This window comes from Pagrus major, chromosome 7 (assembly GCF_040436345.1).
Source record: "Pagrus major chromosome 7, Pma_NU_1.0".
In the NCBI taxonomy this organism is placed as follows: domain Eukaryota; kingdom Metazoa; phylum Chordata; class Actinopteri; order Spariformes; family Sparidae; genus Pagrus; species Pagrus major.
Window position 1 is genome coordinate 33,826,337 of NC_133221.1, and position 21,039 is coordinate 33,847,375.

The 21,039-nt window shown below is 40.5% G+C and overlaps 1 protein-coding gene across 1 annotated transcript; it reads right to left on the reverse strand.

Moving 5' to 3' along the window:
• Positions 1–1,019: 1,019 nt before the first annotated feature.
• Positions 1,020–20,288, reverse strand: ccdc22 (CCC complex scaffolding subunit CCDC22). The gene is made up of 16 exons (XM_073470047.1): positions 19,851–20,288; positions 19,398–19,575; positions 16,878–17,010; positions 13,141–13,247; positions 9,416–9,500; positions 8,898–9,067; positions 8,440–8,655; positions 8,162–8,332; positions 6,255–6,374; positions 6,059–6,175; positions 5,878–5,979; positions 5,562–5,669; positions 4,878–4,973; positions 4,247–4,306; positions 4,082–4,156; positions 1,020–1,758 (listed from the first exon to the last, which is right to left on the reverse strand). Exons 1-16 carry the CDS (start codon positions 19,898–19,900, stop codon positions 1,645–1,647), a joined length of 1,902 nt encoding a protein of 633 aa, XP_073326148.1. The 5' UTR covers positions 19,901–20,288; the 3' UTR covers positions 1,020–1,644.
• Positions 20,289–21,039: the final 751 nt, after the last annotated feature.

The window sequence follows — 21,039 nt, forward strand, 5'->3', positions numbered from 1 at the left end:
TAAAGCGTCCTAGTACTAACAGTTGCTCCAACTGACAAAATTCTATGAAAACTCTTCAAAATGAAGCTAGTTCACAAAGCATCTTAGCTCTTAAGAGGAAGAGAAGAATTCACAAAAACACTGAATGACAGTGAGTTAATGAAATGCTACAGTTCATACAGATCATGCAGGGATAATGTTTGTGGTTGATCTCATAAGAGATCCAGTCACATCTCAGACCCAACACAACTGAGATAGTTGGCAACTATGGCAAAATAAATAAATACATTTAAAACAGTGATTTCTGATATCTTTCCATCAATACAGTGTACAGTCAAACAATTGAAGCCTTTACGTAGTCTCCCACTTGTTATAACACTCCTCACTGGTGTACTTCCTTTAACATGGTTTTACACTTACATTTGTTATCAAATAGGCTCAGTAGGCCTCCTAAAATTATCTGCATATTAAACACATGTAAGCAAACAACTATCAGCATGTCAATAGGCTACTACACAAGTAGTCCTATGTTTTCAAACATTTTTTAAAGTAATATTCATTATTAAACCATGTCTGAATAGAGACTAAATTCTGATTAGGCCTGTCGATTTCACTGTCCATTCTCTGCCCATTATCACCAAGAATTAATTTGTATTTCATTTATTTGATTGCCTTGTTATGTAATGATTACTGCAGAATCACTCTCTTTATCTGGGCATCATATTGTGAATAGTATCGTGAGTTACTGATTCCCACCCTTAGTCATGAGTCTGTGTCCATCAAGAAAAAGGTAGGCTCTGTGAAGCCTCTTTGCCTCGGAGGCCTAGGCACAATTTGTAGAATTTAACAATACTTAGTAGTATAATTCAGTGTAATTAGTGTCGGTAGCAAACCGTGGATCAATAATTGTTAAGCACATTCAGGAACAATGTAGTACATTACAAGTGCAGCTGAGTACCACTGCGTTGGGGTGCAGATCATGTAGATCACTGTAGGTCCACACTCATCACCAGCATCACAGAGAATTACAATAAGAGCTGTTTCTCAAGTCTGTAAGGCATCTTTATTTAAGCTGGTACCATATATACAACAATTCTTTGCTGATGGCGCTCGACAACCTTCATATGCCATTCACTCAACATGTACAATTCAAAATAAATCAGACACCAAACTGCTACTGTCTGAAAATGGCAGAATGATTCCTGTAATAAAAATTGAAAAAAAGTCAAAGATTTTATTTTAATCAACATATCTTATGAAAATATGTTATACATCAGTGTGAATGAGTTTACATTTGAAGAGAAAAGCGCTGACAGCACCTTCTGCTGTTGAGTGTTGTTTCATGTGGGCACAAAGCAATCAAACCAGTGCACGGACTCTCAGAGAGCACATCTGGCCGTAAAAATCAGTTTGAAATGAAAAAATAATTCTCATCTTCATCCATCCACAGGTTGTGCATTAAAATGTCAGGTTAGTTCCAGAGTACAAAAATCTGCTTGCTTTCTGAAGAAAAGCAGGTCTCCAATGGCAACAGAGGGCGGTGTTAATGAACATCAGTGTCTTCGGTGAGAAATCTGGAGTTCTGTTCCCATCTACAGCTCCAGCTCCAGGTTTGTACCACAGCTTCAGCCTCAGCAGGCAGAGTGGAGCAGGCCAGGGCCTCCTTCAGCCTTCTCTCACTTTGGCAGCAAGTGCAGAGTTCTCCTGTCGAATAGCCTTGTAGTCGTCCAGGATCCTCTCCAGGTTAGCCACTGTTTTGTTGCCGTTTTCTGTCTCAATCTGTAGATGTTTTAAGATGTAAGTGAAAAATGTATTAAGCTGTGCTGTAGATCTCTGAACATGAGCTGCTGCATTTTAAAAAGAATTGCTTGGAGATTTGGAGAAATACACATGTTCGCTGTCACACTTAAAGACAATGATTATACATTAACATCCCTAAAGGGGACAGTTGTACCTTGGTGGAGGTATGCGCTCAACTGAGTGTCATTCTAGTTATTAGGGCCCGAGCAGGAAACCTGTGAAGGCCCTATTGTATCTGTAAGAATTTTTTTTATTTTATTTTTATTTTTCCTTCCATTCGACTGCATATTTGGCGGCCTGAACATACCCCAAAACTCTCTTTGCACAGACGTCGCATCTGGCGAAAAATAATATAATCTATGGTTGCCGTGAATTTCCACCACTAGGTGGCGCTATAATCAAGGAAAGTGCATTTTGACTTACAACTCCCATATAGTTTATCGCACATTCAAAAACCTTATATACACGCGTTCCCTGAATTGTGTTGAATCTCGTGATATAGGCCACGCCCATTTCCGCCTACCGTTTTTTTCTGCAAACTCGCCAAATGTCGCAAACCCACTTTTTCAAACTCCTCCCGGGCAATTTCACCGGCTTGCGCCAAACTTTGCACACAGCATCTGTGGACCCTCCTGACAAAAAGTTATCAACAGAATTTTGATATTCCAAAGAATACTCAACTTATTAAATAACAACTTGCCCTCTTGAGGATAGCTGACGGAGTTGTTACCGATCCGACACTAGGTGGTGCTGTGGTGGCAGTCTAATTTTATATTTGGCACTGTGCCCACACCGTAACAATTATGTCAACAAATTTCATAGGGGTGGTATAGACTGGCCCCTGTAACTCACACACCAAAAATGACCAGCAGGTGGCGCTATTATCAAGACAAAAACATTTTTGCTCAATAACTCCCACATAATATGTCGCACAGTTTTAAACCTTACATCTACGTCATCCCTGAATTCAGCTGAATTGTGTGATGTAGGCCACGCTACATTTCCTTTTGCAAAATCGCGAGAAATTAAAAACATACTTTTTCTATCCCTAACCCTTCATTTTTGATTCCTCAACGGAAGTTGTTGCATGAACAAGCCCGGACAGCAGCATGCCCTGACAGCAGCATGCCCTGACAGCAGCATGTCGCGACAGCAGCATGCCGCGGCTTGACTGCCTTCACTTTTGAGAACAAGCCCGCATGAAACACAGTGCAAAACACATAGTCCAGATTCCCATCTGGACCAAACTTGACACATGTTTGATAAGAGTCCAGCCCTGAACACATAGGCAAACATACAGTCATAGTCAACGCGCCACATGTTGGACACAGGAAATGACATTTAACCCCTCCCTGCACTGTCCGAAACACGGACAGTTAAGACACGCGTACACAATAATCGGGCAATGGGGGCCGGTTGAGCGGCATGCCCCGACACATGTGGACCGTGAGGGCCCGTTCATCACTGCTTGCAGTTTTAATTATATTTATTATTGATTGATTAATACTATTATTAGAGTAATTTAGACCCTGCGAGTGACCTGTAGTTAGCATGTTGTTGCTCATTACCAGGTGATTAATGAAATAATCTTGAATACCTAAACAAAAAAAGGGAAAAAAAAGCATGAATTCGTGGGCTGTGTTCCAATTTATTTAGAACACATTTAGAACATTATTATTCTGTAATAATTACATACAGTTCTTGATTAATTATGCTAGCTAGTACATACGGTAACGTCAGTGTACACTACTCAAAATTAGTTAGGGATATTGGATGTTTTAGATATTTCCCAGAATAAACAATCAAGTGAAACACTAAATTTGTATTTTGTGTTTTGTTAATATTTCTGGTCCCCAAAAATAATACAACACATTTCATTTGACTTTAATTGTATATCCATGCACATGCAATATGCACCCATTATACAGTACTTCATCCAGGAATTGTAGAGGATGGTCAAGTTTTTTCTCTGATATAAAGTTTATATTTTAAGTTTCTCACAAGCAATACCTCAGTTTTGCTGGCACACCTGAGGGTTTGCTCAGCTATTAACTAGAAAGCTAATGTTATGCTCGCAAGATTCAAAATCAAGTGTACAGTTGAGAAACATCATAAAACATGATATGGAGCTAGGCTGCTCCCGGTCTTTATGCTAAGCTAGGCTAACCACCTCCTGTACTTGTAACAGATGAAACTGATATTGATCTTCTCATCTGATTCTGTGTAACACAGCAAACAGGTATTTCACAGACTGTTGGCGTGTGTGAAGTGATGATGTAACAATAAAAACTGTCAATTCTACCTGCTCCTCTAGATCTCGAATCTCTCTCAAAATTGTACCGGTGTCCTCAATGGTTTGGATCAGCTGATTGCAGTTCTACAGAAGAAGAAAGATGGCACGTAACAAATTCTCTGATAAGAGCGACACATAGGATCAAACAGAAGAAACACGAACATGATGACATACCTCATGCAGGGCAGCGAGGTACTTATAGGATTTGCGGACAGATTCATCTTTTTTGGCGTCCTATGAATGACAGCGAAAAAGCAGTTTTCATTTATAATCCTTGCTTTGTTATTTGCACACACACATTTACACATAATGTGTAGCAGCTGACGAAACACCGGTGTGAATTAATTTGCTTTTGGATTGATGCTGGTTATGAAATTCACATTTCTAAGTCTGTTTAAGTCAGACAACTAAAACATGAATGGTTGTTAAGCTGTCTCGGGAGGGAACTCAGTACTGCATTGTAGGTGGGTGATAAGCTGTCTGGGGAAGCGACATTACTTAACACCCATTCACACCTGGGCTCACCTAGCCCTAGCAACCCACATGAAGGCCGGTCAAGTCAACGACCAACACTAACAACTCTGTAAGGACACTCCCACACAGAGTTCAAAAGCCTGCAGCTCCCCTCCAGTTAGTTAGAACTGAAGAAGCCTCTTGGATGAGAGGTGAAACGTCTTCAACAAACTGAAACAAGTCCAGTTGACTACGATATAGCACTTAGAAGTACCATGACCTGGATGACTGAGAACCTTCATCAACATCTAAAACAGAATGTTACATGTTTGGTAAAGAAGCCCTCCAATACCTTAAAGACCAGCTCATCAGTAACAGCAAAGGTCCTGTCCAGCTTTCCTGTCAGGCTGTTGATCTCTTTCTGGAGCTCCTTAGTGTCTGACAAAATCTGCAACAAAGTGAACACAGTGTTGATGACGAGGGACACTTCAGATGATACACAGCACATGCTGAAAGCTTAAAAGTACAGTTCACCCAAAAATGAAAATTCAGTCATTATCTCCTGCGTCCATGCTGATGAAAGTCAGGTGAAGTTTTGTACTCCACAAAACATTTCTAAAGCTTCCCAGCAAAACAGAATTGCAGCATTCCCCTAAACAACTGAAGTAAATTAAAATGTTAGAAAACAACTGGTGTAATCCAAGTCTCCAGAAGCCCTGAGATCCCAAATTGATTTGAAAAGATGTCATTTTTACCCTGATGCATGTGCACACACTTCAGACGGGGTCCAGGCTAATGCTTTCTGAGCTGAGCAGCTATGGTGAACATTTCAGCCTTAAAAAGGGTGTAAATAACTATTTTCTAAATCTCAGGGCTTCTGTGCAACACTTTGATTACACTGGAGGAGCTGTATGAAGACTTTTTTTTATGTTGTCAGAATGTCACCTGTGTCTACAGTTCAGCTAATCAAACTTGCCCTGTATTTCTTTGCTTTCTTCATGTATGAATTGTGTGCATCATTTGCTTTCAGCTGTACCTTTGTAATTTCCTCCTTCTGTTTTTTGATGTTGCTGACGATCTCCAGAATCCTCTGTGTGTATGCTGACCGAGACGCATCCTGAGGAAGATTTTCTAACTCTGTTACCTGCGTTGGAAGAGAACAAGCACAAAACATTGTACATTCAGCCAAAAGATAACCAATTGTGCAACTCCTAACTGTAATGTAGCATTTCAAACAACCCTACAACAACATAATCCTTCCTACTGTAACCTGTGAGTAGAACTGTACTAATAAGAATCAGCTAAAACTTATTTGCTTGCTTTCAAAAGAAATGCATAAATCCAGTCCATACCAGTTGTTTGTATACGTCTTCCTTCTTCTTGGCCTCCTCTGTAGACAGGCGTATTTTGTCATGTAAAGACTTGATTTCAGACAGCTTTCTGGAAGACTCCAGCTGAGGAGAATGAGCAGAATCATAATGGATTTTCACTGGAACAAATTAAGCCAGAAACATATTTCAAGGCACCACTAACCTCTTGGTTGCTACAGATTTCTTTGAGTCTGCGGTGTTCGTCAATGAGTGGAGCACGGTGTTTCTCCCACTGAGAGGCCAGGTTCACCACCCGCTTGGCACTGGCCTCCACCAGAGCCTGGAGCAGGAAACACACAGGTTTGTACTAAATCTGAGCACCCTACTTGCTTTGATGACATGTCCCTCAGCCCTCCTACCTGAAGCTTCAGCAGGTTGTTGTCTGCATCTGGCAAAAGGTTGATTGTTTTCTTTTTCACCTGCATCCTCTCCTCTTTTTCAGAGTTTCCCAGCTCTCTCTGCTTCAGCTCATCTAACACCTGCACCGGAACACATCACACATGTACATTGTGCTCATTTTGCTCCTTTTGGACATTGTGCCTGCTGTAATAGATGCTCAAATCCACAATTACTAAAAATGACCCATTTCAAGAGGGTGCATGAACAAACAGGTCTGATACTGTGGACCCCCAGACAGAATCCAGACAACTGTATCTCCTACCCCCACGCCCCCAATCAATGGATCAATGGTGTGATTTTGTCAAACCTATTGTTATTCTCTATCTTGCCTTTATTTTGGGGAGAATCAAGCTCTAATGACTGAAACTACAGTGCCCATAATTTGGGAAATGACACAAAGTAAAATGTTACTTCAAGATGTGATCAAAATCAGAATCGGCCTTATTGGCCACGTATGTGAACACATACAAGGAACTTGACTTACACAGAAGGCCATAACAGCTAAGAACAAGGACAACAAGGTCATGATTCTCAGGCAGTTAGACCTATAAGGAAGGAGCATCTTTTTTTTCATGACTTCTAAGAGGTTGATGATAACCTTTATTTGACTGAGTGATGAGTCAGAGAGCCGTTGTCTTTAGAGCACCAGCATGTATTGTCCCTCACTGTGTCTCCACTTACACTCTAACCCCTGGTTTCATCGGTCGTTTGTCTGTCTGACACGTCCATGACGTTACGTATGCAATGCTATTTTGCTCTGTCCTCCACGCGACTGCATATCCCACCAAAAGCGGAGCCTACTGCCAGCTGGTACAGTAGGCCTCCTGAGATTGACATTCTCCTTGATTTTTGCGCTTCTAAAATGGGTGAGTAGGCTACGTACTTAAATCCTTCGATGACGTAATGTTGATGTAGTGAAGTGAAACGTGATCCCGAAACAGTACAGGGTGTTTAATTTTTTTTAATTGACTGGATGCATGATCTGCTCTGTTCAGCTTGACACGACTGCAGTCTGCCTGTGTCAAAAATAGACCCGCCGCATATTCTCTGTGTAGCAGAGCGGAGAGCTGCTTCTGGGATGCTACTGAGACATGCCGTGGCGCAACTGGTGGAAACATGAGCATTGACTAGAACGGCCATGATCAGCTCCGGCAAACCATATTGTGGCCGCGACAGTCCCGGTGGAATCTAGGGGTAAAGCTCCACTGGGGAGGCGCCTAACAGTTCAAAAACCTCTAAATGTTAGTTATCCATCAGGAATGGTTTATTACTGGTGTTTGAACAACCATACAGGTGAGGAGGATAAAAACAGAATTTCAATTCTAAATTGAAATAGAAAAAAATTAGCTTATTTTTTCACTCAGAAGTCAGAAGGAAAAAAAACAAAAAACTTCAAAGGCAACACAGTTAGGTTTGGTTATCATTAGACTGCAGCTGCACTTCCAGACACTTATCCAGTGTGCATGAAGACAATGAACTGACAGGTAGCAGAGGTTACTCCGACAGTTGGAATTGTTGGGCTTATTTTCTTTTTGGCTGGACCACTACTGCGGCCTTTCATAATTAATTTTGAAACAGTTATTGCATCACTGAAGGGTGTTTCCCACTCAGCTGCATCAACCCATACAGAGCATCCTCTGTATGGAGGATATTTTTTAGTCATAATTAAAATTAAAATTCCAAATAGAAATTAAAGGTAAAATAAAACAATTAAAAAGATTATTATTTTACTACACAACTAGGAATAATCAGGTCATAAATAAACTTAAAAAGTAAATTGAAAAAAAAAACATAGTCAAATATATAAATAAAATTAAAATTAAAATGCAAAAGCTGAAATGGAAATGCTGAGGTGTGTGCGTGTTACCTGTGTATGAGTGACACACATGTGCTTCATGTCTGCTGCCAGCTGGTCAACATCACTGCAGAGCTGCTGGAACTGCCGCTGGACTGCCGTCAGCTCCTCCTGCTGACGAAGCTGGATATCACTCTCTGACTGGTGCCTAGTGGGGGTGGAGCTGGTTACTGCCGCCGCCTCCTGAAAAACACACACACACACACACACACACACACACACACACTTAAACTCTTCCTGCAGGGACATTTGTTTTCAACCACGTTGTATTTTTGCGATGTGCTCCTCACCTGTGTGAAGGTGAACTTCTGGGTGTGGGTGAAATGGGAGCCCTTGGTCAGAATGTGGTCAGAGGGGGCAGTGCATCTAAAGGCCTGAAGTAGCTCCGACAAGTCAGAGGTGGAGGAAGGACCGCCAAAGGCACTTTCAGCAGAGGGCAGCACAGCAGAGCGCAGTTGCTCCACGATGCGTTTGCGCAGCCGGGTCTGTTTCCTGCAGCGATACTCCTGTTCAACAACACGGACACTCATTCAACAAGGGAAGATTTAACCTTGGATGCACTAGACTCACAGAAACAACTATGTCACTTCTTTGGAGTGACTGAGCCCACAAAGACACATTTGAACATTTTACTGCGGTTCTAATTGATATTTTACGGAAGCTATTACAGGTAATTGCACCCTGCTAATTGTTTTCACAACATTTTCAGAGATCACGGTACAGCAGTAATAAACCACTTTTTATTTGCCTGTGGTGTGAGGCGAGACAGAAGTCCCTGACTGTTCCACTCGTTGTCCCACTCCTGAGCAGCACTCAGTTCAGCTGTGTGCTGCTCCAGTATGGACGTCACCACAGAGGCATGATGGGAAGGCTGAGCGGTCACAGGAGGAAGAATGTCCTGCTGGTAGTCCTTCACCTCTGCAATACACACAGCATACACAGAAACTTATTTGATGGAACTTCGTCCTCTCGTGCATCATTCCATAAAAACAGATGGGTTAGCTTCTAGTCTGGCCATAAGCTCACATTTAGCCTCCATAAGAGAACATTCTGACACATTTTCCACCAACTGAAACTAAAATTATGTCAATATAATAAATAAGGAAGAGTTTTTTAAACATCCACAGATGGCCAATTAAAAATAATTATTCACAAATTACATCAGAATGTTAAGGAAAGTTGCTGCAAATTTTTGAACGTTAGACCAAAATAATGAGAAAACTCTGAAGGACGATGTTAAACATCACACAGCAGTATGAGGCCTACCCTTCAGTTGCTTCTTTCCTAGGCCTTGAGTGCACTGGGGTAAACTGAGAGGCTGCACATGGAAGCAGTGCAATGATGCTGGACTCTAAACAGGAAAAAAGTTCAACTGTTAGAAATAACAGTCTCTGTCTGAGTGAAATAGTCTTGGTCAAAAGTTTCCATACACCTGCAAAGGACGTGTATCATGGCAGTCTCGACATCCAATGATTTCTACAGCTTTCATGTTTCTGTGATGAATGAGTGGAACACAAACTACTTTGTCACAAAAAACATACAATATACATACAACATCTTCTGAGTGATTTTGATTGATAACAGCTGGTGACTTTATTGGGACCATTTTAATAGGGCTTGTTTGATACAGCCATTAGACTCAGCCACAAACACTACAATGGGAAAGTCTAAGGAGCTCAGCATTGACCTGAAAGAGCACATTATTGATTTGAACAAGTCAGTAATGTCACTTGGAGCTAAGCAGAGCAAAGCAGTTACAGGTCCCAAGATCAACTGTACAAACAACAGTTTGTAAGTATAAAGTGCATGGCACAGTTGTGTCACTGCCACCATCAGGAAGAAAACACAAACTATCCCCTGCTGCTGAGAGAAAACTGGTCAGGATGGTCAAGAGTCAACCAAAAACCACCAAAAAGGAAGTCTGCAATGAATTAGAAGCTGCTGGAAGACCAGTGTCAGTGTCCACAGTCAGGTGTGTTTTACACCAACATGAGCTGAGAGGCTGCTGTGAAAGAAAAAAGCTCTTGATCCAGACACAGCACCTTAAAGCTGGACTGAAGTTTGCTGCTGATCACATGGACAAAGAAAAAAACCTTCTGGAGGAAAACTCTGTGGTCACATGAAACAAAAACAGTTGTTTGGCCATAATGAGCAGCAATATGTTTGGAGGAGAGAAGGTGAGGCCTTTAACCCCAACAACACCAGACTTACTGTCAAGCATGGTGCTGGTAGTATTATGCTGTGGGGCTGTTTTGCAGCCAGTGGATCTGCTGCTCTAAAGAAAGTAAATGGAATAATGAAGAAGGAGTATTATCTCCAAATTCTTCAGGAAAACCTAAAATCATCAGCAGAAGATTGGCTCTTGGGTGCAGTTGGGTGTTCAGGAAAATGATTCCAAACACACATCAGAAGTGGTAAAGGAATGGATCTATCAGGCTAGAATTGAGGTTTTGGAATGGTCTTCCCAAAGTCCTGACTTGAACTCCATTGAGAACATGTGGAAAAAATCTAACAAATTTAGTTGAGCTTCAACAATTATGTCAAGTGGTTGGCATGTGGTTAAAAATTCAGCCAAAAGACTACCAGAAGCTTGTGGATGGATATCAAAAGTGCCTTATTAAAGTGAAAATGGCCGAGGGACTTTTATCCAAATATTAGAATTACTGTATGTATATTTTTGACCAGGCAGATTTGGTCACATTTGGTCACATTTTCAGAAGACCCATAATACACAGAGTTAAACACGGAGTGACCAAAGAGATGGTGGTGACCTTTTCCAGCAAGCAGAGGGAGCTGGCTGCAGCTGCCATCAGCACAATCCACGGGACTAATGTAGAGCTTGTGGAGGACTACAAATACCTGGGCACAATTTTTGACAGTATGTTTAAATTTGCCTCCAACACTGAGGAGATCCTTGGGAGATGCGAGCAGCGGCAGTATCTCCTGAGGAAGCTCAACACTTTTGGGGTCAATAAGAACATTCTACGGACATTTTATTACTCCTTCATAAAGAGTGTCATCACTTTCTCCATCACCTGCTGGTTCCACTCCATAAGCCTGCAAAACTGGACACGCCTGCAGAGCACAGTCAAAGTCTGCTCTAAAATCATTGGACTGCCAGTCAGAGCACTTTCCACCGTGTGCGAGCAGCAAACACTGAGGACAGCTCAGTATCCTTCAGGTCTCCTCCCACGCTCTGTTCCCAGCGCTTGAGCGGCTCCTCTCGGGACGCCGGCTGCCCAGGCTGCAGTAGGGCTTTGACAACGAACTTCGATATTCGAATATAATTCGAATATTAAAAAAATAACCATATTCGAACGAATATTAGGGCAGCTCTAAATATTCGAACCTGTAATAAGCATTATTTTTGGTAAATGTGTTTGCCTGAAAACATAATTTCAATCCAGATTCGAGGCTTTTTTCAGCCTGTTTTATGAAACGCGAGCTCAGGAGCATTGATCACCTGGGGCTTCTGTACTGATGACGTTATCACGTCGTTAGCGCCTGACGCCTGTTCACGCTTTTTCACAGAAAAACAATGGCGGAGCAAATGGCTGCGAGTGCGGAGGGAGAACTATACACACCGGACAATTTAAGGAGTAATGTGTGGCGCTTCTTTGGTTTCCTGAAACAAGGAAAAATAACGAGAAAGGACAAAGTTATTTGTAAAATATGTAAGACTGAACTTATCTACCACTCCACGACCAGCAACATGAGAGCTCACCTGTCAACACTGCATCCCAGGTCTGACTCAATAAAAAAAACTGTTTGACTGTTTTTCGGTCTATTGATTGATATACTGCCCTCTGGTGGACAGAACATAGAACAACAGAAAAACGACTTTTTTATACCAATATAGATATTACTGGAGGCATTTAATGATCAAAATATTATCAATAAATATTCGAATATATTCGAATATTAATATTAATAAACAAACGAAGTTCGAATATGATTTTTTTGGCAAATGTCAAAGCCCTAGGCTGCAGTACACAGAGGAGGAGAGCAACCTTTGTTCCCAATGGCTGTTCAGCTCCTAAACTCCCATCTGTCCCCGGGACAAATAAAGTTTTGAATTGAACTGAATACAGACAATTTGTATTTGAACCAAACTTCATAAACTTTTCTTAGTATCAAAGCAGTATGTATTCCACTCATTCCATCACAGAAAGGGGTTGAAGTTACTGAAGAAATCTGTTTTCACTTTGACATTAAAGAGATTTTTTTTTGTAAAAATGTTGGTCAAAAAAGCCAAATTATATTGACCATGATTCCATTTATGAAAGCAATAAAAGGGGAAAACTTCCAAGGTGGAGTACACTTTTTATAGGTACTGTCTGTGTTTGTGTGTTCTTTTCTGCATTGGAAAGAAAATGACATTTCAACTTTCAGTTGTTTCAGTATAGATAAAAGTATTTTCCTACAGTTTTTAGTTTTTGAACAATCAAGATAATTCCGCAGATACAACAGATTGAGGTATTAAGGTAATTTCTTCTTTTTGTTTCAATAACATGTCTGAAAAATCACATTTTTTTAGTTTCATTTGGAATCTTCATAATACAATATGAGCCTCAGCTCCACAAGCAGATATTTTCTAACAAACAGTTTATAACATGCAGACCTCCATCAAAGCCAATAGCCTCAACAGAATCTTTTATGATATGCAAATCTGAAAGAATAACCACTTTATATTTCAAGATATCTTTCCATACTATTGTATCAAAATGTGTTTTTAGCTAGCTGTAAAGTTTGAAGATTTCCTTGGTATCTCTGTTGGTATTCAGTGCAAAAAATTCTCAATTGGGTGTTAGTAGAAGTGTAATTAGTTGCATGACAAACTGACAAACAGAAGAATAAACTGGAAACATTATTTATGTAGTTAGTCTAATAAGCCTGGATCACTCACTCTCCTAGTCCTGCTGATTGACTTGAGACATTCCCACATATCAAAGCGTTTTCAAGACATCAAAATGCAATTCTAAAGAGTTTACTTGTGTTTCACCATGCAGTGGCAGTCTGCAGTTTGAGGGCAGCCAGGGTACAGCCAGCTGGGCTTTGATAGCAGCAGCGATGGCTCTCTGGAGGACCACCGATTTACCTACAGGAAGAGAAGATGGCTCGGGATGACTCATCAAATAAGCGGCACATGATAACAACATGCCTTGTCATGCCAACATCATCAACAAAAACAGCACATCCTCATTTCTGTAGGACTGTGTAATGACAGCCTTGCTCAACAGACGTAGGTCATCAGGCAACAACTTAAACTTTAGACAACTCGCCGAAACAGTTAACTTGTAGTTATTTTTGATTAAACAGAGCTTGATTTTTTTTTCCTCTGGTATCTTTGTATGTATGCATATATACATCACTTGGACCCAAAAATAGAACTAATTGTAATAGAATTTTTTTCATCATACATCATTTCAATGAGGTGTCCAGAACAACATACTAAAAGTCCTAAGAAATCCTAGTTGGGGAAATATGTTTAATTCTCATCAATCCAAGATGTGTGCCAATAAGGCCGGACAACAGTACACCCCAATGGGGCTAATTTTCTCCTTTATTCCTATCACAATGAAACTTTACACAATGAAAGTATCCATGAAAAGTAAAATTTTTTGTATTACAAGTTTCATTGAAAATGAATTTAAATATGCAAATGAGCTATACACTAATCGAAATATGCCCAAAATACACCCGAATAGGCTTAATTTTTTCCTTTACTTCTACCACAATGAAACTTTACACAATGAAGGATACATGAAAAGTAACTTTTTTGTATTACAAGTTTCTTTGAAAATGAATTTGAATATGCAAATGAGCAATACACTAGTGGAATATGCCCAATTTTCAGAGAACATCAGAAGAAAGTCAGAATACATCACAGTCGTTAGTAACGTGGTGAGATTACATTTTGTGCTGGTAAATTTACAAATTGTTGGTGAGATTGACACTAGCTTTCTCGAACAAGCTAAGGTATTCAGTCAGTCAAAGGAAAAGGTGGGAAAAGGCATTATCATTGCAGCAGGTGAAAAGGCTCTAGTATCACTGTATGGGGGTTGCAAAGATGAATCGCTGGATATGCTGAGACACAGGCGATTCTGTGAGAAAGTATCTAACACCACATCTACAGTGGAACCTCAAACTCTACCACCAACATCAACAGCTGCAAAGTTCCATAGTCTTCGTGTGTTTTACCAAATGATGGAGTGGAAAGGTAGAAGTGAAAGCATGAGCCCAAAAGACTGGGGATGGCATGTTATGGATGGTAGATTTATGCCAATAATGACTGATCAGCCTGCTGCACCACCAGAATTACTGGATGTAGTCCGCTGTAGTTGCAAGCAAGACTGCAGCACAAAGAGATGTACATGCAAGAAATATGGACTCCCTTGCACTGCCATATGCGGAGAATGCCGTGGTACTAGCTGTACAAACTCCCAGTTGCCTGATTTATCAGATGGAGATATAAAATACTTCAATTTAAAGAGCGCCACCTAGTGGTCATCCACAAAAATTTTGCACAGAGCCTTAAGAGCTCATGGGGAACTAGGAACCTGAGTTTCATGTCATTCGGACACACCAATGTGGAGATATGCAACACTTCCTGTTTGGAACAAAATGTACAGGAAGTTGTTATTTAATAACTTAAGTAATCTTTGGAATATCAAAATTCTTTTAATAACTTTTTGTCAGGAGTGTCGACAGATGCTGTGTGCAAAGTTTGGTCCAAATTGGTGAAATTGCCTGGGAGGAGTTCGAAAAAGTAGGTTTGCAACATTTTGCGATTTTGCAGAAATGGGCGTGGCCTATATCAGGAGATTCAGCACAATTCACTGAACGTGTGGACATAAGGTTTTTGAATGTGCGACAAAGTATATGGGCGTTATAAGCCAAATCACACTTTCCTTGATTATAGCGCCACCTAGTGGTGAAAATTCACAACAACAACAGATTATGAAATTTTTCGCCAAGCCTAAAGACTTTGCCAAACACAGGCTGTTGAAGATATGAGGATGCTACTGAGTGAATGTGAACTCTGTAGTGTTAAATCTGTAAAAGGAGTTAGTTAAAGAGGCATGGAAAGAAACGAGGCATAGAAAGCAGGTCCGTACAGAATGGGAAAAGCCATAAGGGGGTCATCGAAATTGACCGCACTGCCACACCCACCAGATATATTGGAGGCGAAAGCTCTTTACAACTTTTCATCATCAAGGTCTGACGATGATATTTAGTGAGTGTGAAGTCTGTGGCGTAAAATCTGTAGGCCAAGTTAAACAATGTACAAGGCATAGAAATGGGTTCCTACAGAATGGGAAAAGCTATAAGGGGGTCATCGAAATTGACCACACTGTCACGCCCACCAGGAATAACGTAGGCGAAAGCTTTTTACAACTTTTTATCATCAAGGCATGAGGATGATACTTAGTGACTGTGAAGTCTGTGGTGTTAAATCTGTAGGACAAGTTAGTTAACGTACAAGGCTTAGAAATGAAAAAAAATGAATGGGAAAACCCATAAGGGGGCGTTAGGGGGCGCTACTGAGCTGCCGGGCTGCGCATGAGGGCAGTTGTGGTATTGAATTAACGTACTCATGGGTAAGACACTACGGGCCAAATTTGGTGAGTTTACGACCATCCTAAAGTCCCGAAAACAGCGTCGGAAAAATGAAAATCGCCACACGCCATTCAAGATGGCCGAATTCCTGTTGCAGCAAAAATTCCGAAAAAAATAATTCCTGGCTAAATCCTTGAGACCCACGAGTCCTGCGAATTTCAAGACAACCTGAGAAAATTGTCGTGGGGAAAAACGACGTTAGGTGGCGCTATGGAGTCCCCTGGCCACACCCACCCCCAATCATTTTGAATTCTAATAGCAGCACACCAATGAGACGTATGTTCCGAGTTTGGAGAGTTTTGGGGTATGTTCAGGTCGCCAAATATGCAGGCGAATGGAAGGAAAAAGAAAAAGAAAAAGAAAAAGAAAAACATTCGTGCTCGGGCCCTAATAATCTGAGCAAATTCAATTGGGCCTGGCACGAGATTCGTGCTCGGGCCCTAAAAACAAAACCCTAAAAAAAAACCTCCCCTGTTGTTGCTACCTTGTCGTGGTGGGGAGGCTTGTGTGCTTCCATGACCCTGAGGGCTATACCGGTAGGTTCAACCAAGCCAGGCAGGTTTCAGGTTAGAGGCCAGTCCAAAAGCAACACTGCCATCAGCCATTGGCAGTAGGATGGTTGGGTGAAGATTTGACGGAAATATGCATCCGTCATGTATGAATGGTGTTTTTGACATAATTCCATAAAACAACAATATTTCATGTTCATGAAAATCTGATCAATGTGTTTGATATCACACAACAAAAACATTTTAATTACAATACATTTTGTGGAAAGACAGTTTTCGTGTTATGAAATTTGGGCATATTCATTCAATTAGTTTTGAGCTAATTTGCTTATTAAAATTCATTTTCAAAGAAACTTGTAATACAAAAAAGTTACCTTTCATGTATACTCTCATTGTGTAAAGTTTCACATATACACACACATATATATACATATATACAACATCTATGTCAAATTTAATCAACAGTGCAAAAGTCTCAAATGTGTAATAATATTTAGATGACAGCTACAAACAAAGATTATAGTAGCTTACATAATGGCACAAATGACAACACATGACAGTGTAAAAGTACAGTATTTCTTTCCGTCTGTTCGGTGTACCTGTCGGCTGGTCTGAGGCATCTGCATGTTCTCTGGGCAGCTTCTCCACCAGAAACATGAGCAGGGAGCGGATCTCTGGCTCGTTGCTGTACAGAAACGTCTGGTAGCCAATCTCTCCTTTATAACCAATGTCCTGGAAACCAACAATTTGACATATTAGTAAAACTACTTAGGGACTTCAGGCAAAGCTTCCGTAGAACAGGTACTTTGTCCACAATTATTTTTCTTCTAAATTAGCATCATGAGTGTTTTGAAAGCCCTCTGTAAATAAAATGTGTTGATGCTACTTCCTGGTGAATGTCAGTGTGCACAGGTCTCTGAGTAAAAAAGTACCAAACAGAAATGGGGCTGGAAATGTTTTATTATTATATCTTCGGGTCAGAAAGTTTGGCCCTTAACTCCTTCAACATTTTTCAACGTATTCACTCCATTCAAACACCAAATATTCATCTCAAATGGGAATCTACCGCGTCTATTTTTCTCGTTCATATCATTCATAATTTCAGAGATATTCAACGTTTTTCGGCCATTTTTTCCCCATTCAAGCAGATGACGGAATGTTCAAAAAGTCCCACAGTTCACACTTTTTCAAGCATTTTCAAAGCTCATCTAGTCATTCACACTTCCAGATAGAAACTCCATTCAAACGCTGAAATATTCCACAATTTGTCTCCATTCAAGCTTGTATTCATCTTTCTCACAGCATTCATACTTTTTGCACAGTCGCAGTTCAAACATTGGTAACTTTTCAGCCACTTTCAGATTTTTGCATTGGTGTGTATGGGGTGGAATGTTGACAGCCAGAGTGCAGGAGCCAACTGACAGAGTGGGGAGGAGCTCAAAAAATTTCAGAAAACCTCGTCTTCAACTCGCGCTTGTTTCCACAATTTTCACTCCAGCATAAAAATGACGACATCAGCTTATAGGAAAACTCGTGCTGGTCGCTAGAGTGGTTCTCTGGAGGCAATCGGACAAAAAAATGTTGGCTCGGTGGGCATTTAACTGACAGGAACACCGACCAACTGCCGCATTAACTCCCATGAAACTGAGAGGAAAAATATCTGGAGGCAGGCAAACACATCCACTTTTCTGAACTGCTCCACAAGACACATTTTTGACCACACACACAAAAAAAATTCATAAAATGTTTACAAGACTCTCATAGTTTCAACCATATCATTATTTGAGTGATAGCAGTTACTGTTTTGGATGGAGAAGCATGTTAATGTGAGGTGAGCCTCAGCTAAAATCACTATTAAATCAACTCTCACAGTCCGTTACCATGACCACCCTGGTTACCATCACTGTGGCAACCGAGATCAATTGGGCCAACACAGAGAGAGACAGATTTATCAATGAGTCAGTTTAATACACCCAGTGATATACAAAGTATATTTCCCAACATTTTAACTATATTTAACTATTATCTTTTCATTCAAGCCAGAATCTCCATCTAAATATTTAAATGTTCCCAATCAATGATACATTGACATTTATTTCACTTTTCAGTCCCATTCAGAGTATTTGATTCATTCTCACTGTAACATCTCTTCATACTCCTGTTTGGCTCACAGCTTATATTCTATTTTTAATCCTTCATTCTCACCCAACTATTAGGAAGCTTCATTGTCTTCAGACGAGACTTCAAATAAATTCAAGCCACCAATTCAGTTTGACCTTAGTTTTTTTGGAAAAAAATCTAAATTATTTCACAGTTTTTAGATATTCTGGACATTATTCAAAGTTTCCAAAACCAGCAATCCGCATTTGGCGTCAGCTCTTCAAAAACCTTAAAATATTCAACATATTTCATACATTCTTGACATTTGGCGTCAGCTTCTCAACAGGGAGAATTCACAACCGCAAGTTCTTCAGAACTTGCCTTCTCTAGTTTAAAGTGTAACTCTCGCCAAAATGCAACCTAGGCTTTTTTTGTGAATGTACCCGAGTCAAACCTTCGTGTAAAAGCATAATTACGACGAAAAGCCACTTTTAAGATTTATCGTAGTTTCGTTTTCGGATCAAAATCATGTTCAATGGCGTGCTAGGGACAGCTGTATGGTAGCATCAAAATCGCTATTTTTAAAACACTAAGAAGACTCGACACAACATGAAACTTTGCTCGTTGTATCACCAGGGTCTCTACACATGAACACGAGCATTGAGAACATTGTTTGTGTACACAGAGTTTACTAAAAAGAAGGTTTTTGAACAACTCACGTTAGCAGTAGCAGTCCTGACAGTCGAGATGCGTCAATCCCTGAGTGCGGCGTAACATGGAGCTTTCTCCTCCATGTTACGCCGGGAATCGGGTATCGACTCTTCTATGAAAATTCAACTAGTTTTCCACTGGCATAGGGGTGAGTAGATTTTCATTTTTGCCTGAACTCTTCCTTTAAGGTTACAAGTGTTAAGGAAATGATGTTATTGTTCACCAGGGTGCTGGCGCCTTCATTCATCCAATTCAAAGACTGACAAGAGGTCAGAGGAAGTGTGGGTCATAACTCAGAAGGGTCTCACCTGACAGGCCTGTGCCAGGCTCATGCCCACTCTGAAGCGTGCAGACATCCCTGGAGGAAGGGCGGTGGGCAGCACACTGCCCTGGCCTGGATCGATCACCCGGACACATCTGACCACTGCCTCCACTATCAGCTCACTGCTAAATTGTTTCACGCTGTCAATTTCCTCCCCCACCTCTCTGTGGGTCACAAAACAAGTATTTTTAATTACCAGTTACACAATTTGTTGTGTTTTATTCCATGCAAGTTCACAAATGTGAATAAATTATTCCACATAGGGAATACTGTACGTCTGTGATCATATGATGACGGGCTGACTTGTAGGGTTTCTGACAGACGGCCATGTTGCTAACCACAAAATGCACATTAGTCAGCTAACATGTCATTTTAATAACGTATAGTTAAGTTGGTATTATACACAACAGTACATTTGCTAAACGCGCTTGTTACTTACGTGCCGACTTGTTTGAGGGCGTGAATCAAAATGTTGTCAACTTCTTCCATCGTTCTTCCAAGTTCCTCTGACAGAACAACTACTAGCTAACAGACAGGATTATAGCAGAGTCATCTAATAACATCGATTTAGCTTTAATTAGTGAGGGTTTTCCATGGATGAAGGCAGGCAAGAGAACTAGCTTCCATCTTGTTAGCTAGCGTTAACTTAAGAACCAAGCTAGCTACTAAGAGCTGAACAAACAGCAATATCCATTGCAATGCCCCGGTGCACTTAAACGCCTTGCTCCGAATAAGCTTCAGGTAGAACGAAAGATTTGTTTTCCCTACAAATTGAACCTAACCGTGACTACCTCTTACAAATGTAACAAATGTGACATTCGTCTGTCTTGTTCGGTGTGGAAATGAAGTACTAAGGGAACAGAGGGGCAGTGTTTCTGGGAGGTAGAGTTTCATCTCGATTACTCGTCGTCGAGAATAAATAGGAGCTGAGCAACCTAGAAATACACTTCCCAGCATGCACCAAAAGAGACAATCTCATGACCGGAAACGTGCTGGATTGTTAACTGTCAGACGTGTATAAAAACAAAACAAAACAAAAAAAACTGTCAGACGTGTAAACTGAGAATCTGTAAGTAAGCTGCTTGTTGTTGACAACAGTCTTTCCTATATATAAAGACTGTTGTCAACAACAAGCAGCTTACACATATATGTGTAACACTTCACACTCAAATCAACACGTCTGCCGTTTTTCAGACATGAGGAAGGTACATTTATTTAACATTAATACAATGTTCGCCTGCTCATGCACATCTTTCTCTGTCATAAGTCTGCATCACTTTTTTCAAGTCGTCAAATACTGACAATCTGGGAATCTGACTCAACAATCTTTCTTTCAGAAGTGTGTAAAGTTAGAGTGTGTGCAAGTGAGTATAGAAAAAAAAGCTGTTCACATCTTTTATTAACATTTGTCCTTAGTGTTAACATGTGTGAATATTATATGCCCTCAATTGTTTAAATTGCACAGGTAACTTTTATTTTGTATTATGAGAGGAGCCAATAACGTGCATTGTTAAGGTCACGTGGTATGAAGGTATAAAACTGTGTGTGCGCAGCAATAAACTCTCTTTTGCCTGGACTCCGACACTGAGCAGTTATGCGTGTTTCCTTCATATAGTGAAGTTCAGTTA

What these genes read in the sequence shown, in the direction of transcription:
- ccdc22 (XM_073470047.1), bottom strand. Translation starts at nt 19,900, where the DNA reads ATGGAAGAAGTTGACAACATTTTGATTCACGCCCTCAAACAAGTCGGC. An exon ending in TGTGTGTCACTCATACACAG is followed by an intron (nt 6,375 to 8,161) that starts GTAACACGCACA and finishes GTTCCGGTGCAG; the next exon opens with GTGTTAGATGAGCTGAAGCA. An exon ending in AGAAGGAGGAAATTACAAAG is followed by an intron (nt 4,974 to 5,561) that starts GTACAGCTGAAA and finishes ACTTTGTTGCAG; the next exon opens with ATTTTGTCAGACACTAAGGA.